The 6,702-nt window shown below is 47.1% G+C and overlaps 1 protein-coding gene across 1 annotated transcript; it reads left to right on the top strand.

The window, feature by feature from the left end:
- Positions 1 to 1,339: 1,339 nt before the first annotated feature.
- RPSA (ribosomal protein SA) lies at positions 1,340 to 6,089 on the top strand. Its single transcript, XM_083826565.1, has 7 exons — positions 1,340 to 1,471; positions 1,684 to 1,851; positions 2,413 to 2,531; positions 3,929 to 4,174; positions 5,011 to 5,139; positions 5,360 to 5,528; positions 5,951 to 6,089. The coding sequence occupies exons 2-7, from the start codon at positions 1,719 to 1,721 to the stop codon at positions 6,043 to 6,045; spliced, it is 891 nt and encodes a 296-aa protein (XP_083682691.1). The 5' UTR covers positions 1,340 to 1,471; positions 1,684 to 1,718; the 3' UTR covers positions 6,046 to 6,089.
- Positions 6,090 to 6,702: the final 613 nt, after the last annotated feature.

The raw sequence follows: 6,702 nt of genomic DNA, 5'->3' as shown, positions 1-6,702 counted from the left end.
CTCAAAAATGTGGTTGCTATGTGCACAGACTTGCTACATACCACTTCTCAGAAAACATTTACAGTGGTGGTGGAAAAAAAAAACTGCACAGGATAACATGAGAAGCTATTCTGTGCTGAGGAAGGAACGGCAATTTCCTATGATGTTACGCATTGTAGCACTGCAGTGACCATATTACAATATGCTTCGTGCACAGCAGTCAGGCAATTCATGTTTCACGCCCCCTGTTTTAGCTGCAGTGTGTCACTAAAGTGTTTGCTAGCCATGAGCATGGCACTGTACAATAAGGTATCTGTCACAGGAGGGCAGGTCCAGCAGTGACAAATTGTGCAGCCTCACACAGTGGACAAAGTATTCTTTTGCTGTAGCAATCTGCAATTTTGTTGCACAAGCGAGGAGAACCATTTTTGGAGTTTATAAACACTTTCCAACTGCAGTAGTAGAATAATGCAAATCTTTTGATTCAGCTGATCAATAGATGCTGGTACAGTGATGGAAACATCTGCTGGTTGCTGATATATTTGGTGGAGCTTTGTAGTATTCCTAAAGCAATCACTGAGGGCAACCTGCAAGGAGGAGCTCAGCAAGCAGCAAACCATCTGCAATACCAGGAAGAGCACTGCTTGGCAAATCAATATGAGTCTCAACGGGGCAAAGGCCAACCCTATCTTACACGAACTGTCCTTTGAACAGAAAAACACAAGCTGATTTTAATGAGGGAAGGGGAATTGTTGCACAGAACGACAGGCAAGGCATTACTTCCATTAGAAACAAAGGTGCCATTCGTCCCCTGTGCTGTTCAGTCCATCTCTAAGGGAGGCAGAGGAATGTGCTGCAGGAAGAGCCAGCTGCACCCAGCTGACGTGCTAAAGCAAAACCTGACTGAGAATTCTCCCCTGCCTATTGAACCAACTCCTTTTTAGTTTCTGTCCCAAATAAAGATAACAGACATGGTAAGTAACATGACGACAAATACAATCTCAAGTGCTTATCAAAGGGAAGGAAATGCTTAAAGACAAAATTGAAAACCCAAGGAGCTTGATACAATGAAGCCAACACCATGTGATTTATCTGAATACTTTTGCCCCAGAAAAAAAAAAAAAAAAAAGGTAGCTCGTAAAATCAGAAGGCCCATTGCTCCTTTCTGGAGTGAGGATTTTGACCAGCCTGCTTTAGCGATGAAAACCCTGCGGAAGCAGCAGCAAAAGCGCTCTCAAGGGCAGTGCTAACTGCCCTGACCCTCTCCTCCTCCCACAGTTTCCGCGTAGCATAAGCAGCCCGCCCGCCATGCAATCAATAGGCCTCCCCCGGTCGCTAGGCGCCTACTTCCCTAGCAACCAGTGGAGCCCCGCCCTTCCTGAGGGCGCGGCGCTCCCCATTGGCCGGCGCAGGGACCATATATAGGCGTCACGGGGGTGGGCCTCTCCCTTTCTTTCGGCACCCGCCGAGGCCTCTACACGGCGTTGGCCGCGTGAGTCCCGGTTCTTGGGGTCGGGGACGGCCGGGGGGCAGTGAGGCCCAGCGGTTCTCTGTGTGCCTTCCCCCCCGCCCCCCCCCCCCCCCCCCCCCGCTGGGCCTGGCCCTCGGGAGAGGTCGAGGCACGCCGGGAGGGGCCGAGGGTAGACGGCCAAGATGGCGGCCTGGGCGCGTGCGGTGCGTGAAACGGGGTTCTTGTGCCCGCAGGTTCCCCGTCGTTGCTTCCCGAGGGAAACCCCACAATGTCCGGAGGTCTCGATGTCTTGCAGATGAAGGAGGAGGATGTCCTCAAATTCCTCGCTGCCGGAACCCACCTGGGAGGCACTAACCTTGACTTCCAGATGGAGCAGTACATCTACAAGAGGAAAAGCGATGGTAGAGCCCTGGGGTGGGAGGCAGGCTTTAGCTGCAGCTGGTCTGGGTGGCTGCAGGGATTTGGTGGGCAGAGCTGGGAAAACATGGCAAGTGCCAGTGCTTGAGCTTCCCGGTAGTTGATGGGCTTAAAAGTATGGTAATCCTTAGTAGTTAAGTCATGTTACTCAAAGAAGTAGAACAAAGCACTGATTTTAGAACTCAGTAAATGATTCAGTACTCAATTATGGTCATTTCTGCTAGATATTTACTATGGTAGCAAAATGATTTTAGTGTTGCAGTAGTAATCTTTGCTTCTTGTTAGCACTGAGCTAACAAGACTCAGTTGCAAGCTGAGCTGCAGCGTGTTAAAATGCTGCAACTCTTGCCAGGTCCTGGTCTGTACCGGTAGGTGCTGGAGTGTGCAACCTTAAACATATATGGTAAGATTTTTCTTTGCACAGCTTTCCACTATCTAGAGTTTTAAAGTAAATACAGTCACATGACAAATTTATTAGCAGAAGAGCGCTATCTTGATTTAGAAACTTGTTTGATGGTTACTCTAAATCCTTTTGTCACCCATAGGTATTTACATCATCAATCTGAAGAGGACCTGGGAAAAACTTCTCCTGGCAGCCCGTGCCATTGTTGCTATTGAGAACCCAGCTGATGTGAGCGTCATCTCTTCCAGGAATACTGGACAGGTATGGGCATTCTTTGCTGGTGATAAGGCCTTCAGTCCTGGGAGCAGGACTCTATTGCCATGCATCATGGCATGCCAGTGGCAGCTTGATGATAAAAGTTGAAAATTCAAACTTTGGCACTAGTAACACTGTTTCAGAAGCATTCTTCATGTGTTATGCTTGAAGTGTAGAACAGTTCCATGGAGGGTTCCCCCCTGTCCCCAATTCCCATAGGTTTTGGGGAGGATGTGAGGAGTTTTACTTGTTTTTTTAATCTTCCTTTGATTATATCCTGTTGGATTTCCAGTGTATTAGTAGTCAGTCCTCTGCACCCCCAGTCACCCATTCATTCCTTGAGTCATCAGCATGGCTTTTTGGGGACAAAAAGCATGTGATAGAAAGGTTTTCAAAGAAGAAATAATTCTGTTGTTGAACAGGAAATAGTAACATATTTTTTAATTTCTCGTTTTAGATTTTTAGCAGAAAAACTGTTTTCATAGCAGGGGATGTGTTGCACCCTTCGACTAAATCTAATTGGTGCTGAAATTTACCTGTGAGCTCATTTTCTTTGGAGTAATCCATGTGGTGCTACAAATGTAGGGGAAGATGATGAACAGATCTACAGAAGCAAAGGACGAGTTCCTATTTACTTGACCTGCACACTGTTAAAGCTTGATGCTCAGGTCAGCTTCTGGCCAATGAGCTCTCAAGTGTCGGAAGTGTGCTACAGCAAACCAGATGGCAGGGTTTTTGCTAATGCCAGGAGAGGAGCTCCCTCTATGATTGGGATTTAATAGTAGGCCCTGCCACATGTCCTGCTGGTTGATGCCTGGGAAATTGAAAGCTGTTGCAGGTGACTGCAACTGTAGTCTTAGTAGATGTGGTTAGTCTGCATATATTCATTAGCAAGCTTCTCCTGTAGTCAGTGAAGTTACACTACTCGATAATAGATGGATGTAGGAATAGTGGATGTAAAATGATTTTTCTTATGGATTAAGAACAATACAATGCGACCAGGGGCATGGTCTAGTTATGGAACTTTGTAGGTCAGACTGATGGCTGGACTACGTGATCTTGAAGGTCTTTTCTAGTATAGATGGTTTTATAAAGCCATTTTACATCTGCCCTTTCCATGATTTGATTTTGAGACTCTTAATTTTGGAGTAGAGCATGCAACTAAATTAGGGTGGGGAAGCTTTTGTTCTGTATATTGACTTCATGCATTGCTGGTGGATATGATCTTAACTCCTTCTTGTGGTGTTGTAGGTATTTTTACGTGCTTTTATTGCTTTTAAATTGGTGCATGAGCCTTGGTTGCACAAGAACTGAAAGAAGTTAATTTGTGTTAACTGACAGCACACCAGGACAAGTTGTTTGAAGTTGAATATCCTGCTTCACATTTGTGGTCTGTTTTGCAGCGTGCTGTGCTGAAGTTTGCTGCTGCCACTGGGGCTACTCCTATCGCTGGACGCTTTACCCCTGGTACCTTCACAAATCAGATCCAGGCAGCTTTCCGTGAGCCACGACTCCTGGTTGTTACAGACCCTCGGGCTGATCATCAGCCACTGACAGAGGCGTCTTACGTCAACATCCCCACCATTGCGCTGTGCAACACTGACTCCCCACTGCGCTATGTGGATATTGCCATCCCCTGCAACAATAAGGTTACTGATTTGAAGCATTGAAAGCTGCTTTCTCTAAACATGCACTGGGATGCAAGATGAATGCGTTTTTGCAGGGGAAGGCTGGGGTTGTATCTGGAATGTTCACAAAGTGATTAGCTAATTAAGGTTTCTGGTAAGTCAGCGGGTGGGTCGGGGGGAGGAGGTGAACGGCACACATTTGGAGCTTGGAGCTGAGGCTAACTTCTGGCCAAGGAGCTCTCAAGTCTAGGACGTGTGCTACAGTAACCTGGCAGGACTTACTGACAGCTGGAGGGTCTTTCTGGCCCAATGAAGAGTTTGGTAGTCGTTCTTGCCACAGTTCATTGATATGAAAGAAAAGTCATGTCAATTCATGATGAAACTGATGTGAAATTTTGTCATGCCAGAAACCACCTGAAAGGTAAAGTTTAGGGAATTAGGAAACTTTTTGATCCCTATTTAAACATTGTTATTAACCAAAGCTAATGTAAGCCAAATCTGATTATATGTGTAAGATTCATTTAAGTTTCTTCACTTCTTTGTACTAGTGTAAATGATGAGCATAATCCCTGTCTTTTGGATAACATTTCTGTGACATTGGGCAGGAGAATTGATTATCAGGCTAATTCAGATGTTGGTAACTGCAGTGCTGTGATAATGCCGTAGAGACCTGGAAATGGTGCTGTGAATTTGAAAAGTTGCCATGTCCTGAGTCCAAGCACATAGCAGGTCTGTCAGGCATTAGCAAACAATGCCTTTCTCTTGCCAGGAAGAGTCTTGGTTGCAAACTAGTCTTTTCTTCTTGTAAAGGCTTAGCTTTGAAGCAGATCTTAATGTAACTTTCTTACCCTGTTCAGGGAGCCCATTCAGTGGGTCTGATGTGGTGGATGCTGGCTCGGGAGGTCCTGCGCATGCGTGGCACCATCTCCCGTGAACACCCATGGGAAGTCATGCCTGACTTGTACTTCTACAGGGATCCTGAGGAGGTAGGAGAGCTGTGGAAGGCATTGTGCCAGTATGAGGTGTGCTGCTTGTGCTCATGCCTGTGGTCCTGTGCCATTGAGGACAGACTTTGCCAATATAATGGACTAGACACTTCAGGTGGTAGTTAATTGTCTGTTGTCAGTTGGTACTTACTGACTGCTGAGTGGTAGTGTGGGTGGTGAGATGTTTCTGGGAGATGTCAGCTATGCCCTTCTGTTGCAGATTGAGAAGGAGGAGCAGGCTGCTGCTGAGAAAGCTGTTACGAAGGAGGAGTTCCAAACTGAGTGGACGGCCCCAGCTCCTGAATTCACTGCTCCTCCTCAGCCTGAGGTTGCAGATTGGTCTGAGGGAGTGCAGGTCCCATCTGTGCCGATCCAGCAGTTCCCCACAGGTCAGTTCGGGGGGTGGGGATGTCCATGGGTCTAGGGAGAAGAAATGAGTCTTCACTGTGATTAGCTGCAGGGGTGTTCACAGTGGTGGTGTGCTGATTTGCCTGTCTTAAGCAAGTCTCACTTCCAGTATTTTGTAGTGAAAACTTGGTACTCATCAGATGGCTCTATGCAAGTGTTTTCCAGCACTGTCTCTAGACATTAAATGTATACATTTTTAAGGCAGACTTGATGCAGGTGCCTGCCTTGGCTCAGTGTTCCTGGAAATCCACGATAAACTATTCTGGGGTCATGAGAAGAGCACTGGGTAGTTTCCATGTGTACTTCCACCTGCATGCGCAAAGAGTGGTAGAGTCTGTAATGTGTTTTAGTGGGTGGAAAAAGCAGGGGTGCACTGAGAATTTTGTTGCACTTTCATTTGCAGAGGACTGGAGTGCCCAGCCTGCCACTGAGGACTGGTCAGCAGCTCCCACTGCCCAGGCAACGGAGTGGGTTGGTACTGCCACGGAGTGGTCTTAACTATAGAACCACTGAACTGTGAGAATAAAGTTTGGTTTACTACACATCCTGCTTTGTGTGAGTGCTGCTTGGTGCATCTTTTTCCTCTACTCCCTGTTGGCGTGTGAAATGTAGAATACTATACTGAGTGGTGTGGGTCATAGTCCGTGGTCAAGGTGTGTTCTTTGGAATATATCTTCAAATGCTGGATGAAGCCTCAACAGAGGAGCCGGAGGAGTGCAAATTCTATCTGCACTATTAATTTAGTGTCCCAAGACTTATTTGGAAGGTGTTATTAACAGCTGTGAGCTGGCCAGGCTGCTGGTCAAATGCTTCCATGCCAAGGATGTGCATGCACAAAGATGTCTGCAGAGATGTCTGCAATGACCTGGTCAAGCAGCTGAGGGAGCAGAGATCAAGGAGCTTGGATTCACAGGATGAGGGCTGCTGTTGGGCTGTGTGTGCTGGGTGGTTACCGGAGGCTGGTAGGGAGTTGGTGCAGAGAGGCTGGGGAGTGAGAGGATAGTGGGGTGCAACTCTCATGAAGTCAGGGCTCTGTGCAGGCAGTGGGAAGGGGCAAGAATCTGGTGCATCCGACATGACAGGAGAGCAATATGGTCATCTCAAAGACCTTGCAAAGGCAAGAAAGCCCAAGCTCCATGCTACAAAGAAGCAGTG

Source organism: Anser anser (assembly GCF_964211835.1).
Source record: "Anser anser genome assembly, chromosome: 2".
Classification (NCBI taxonomy): Eukaryota; Metazoa; Chordata; class Aves; order Anseriformes; family Anatidae; genus Anser; species Anser anser.
This window is presented reverse-complemented; position numbering and strand designations above follow the sequence as displayed.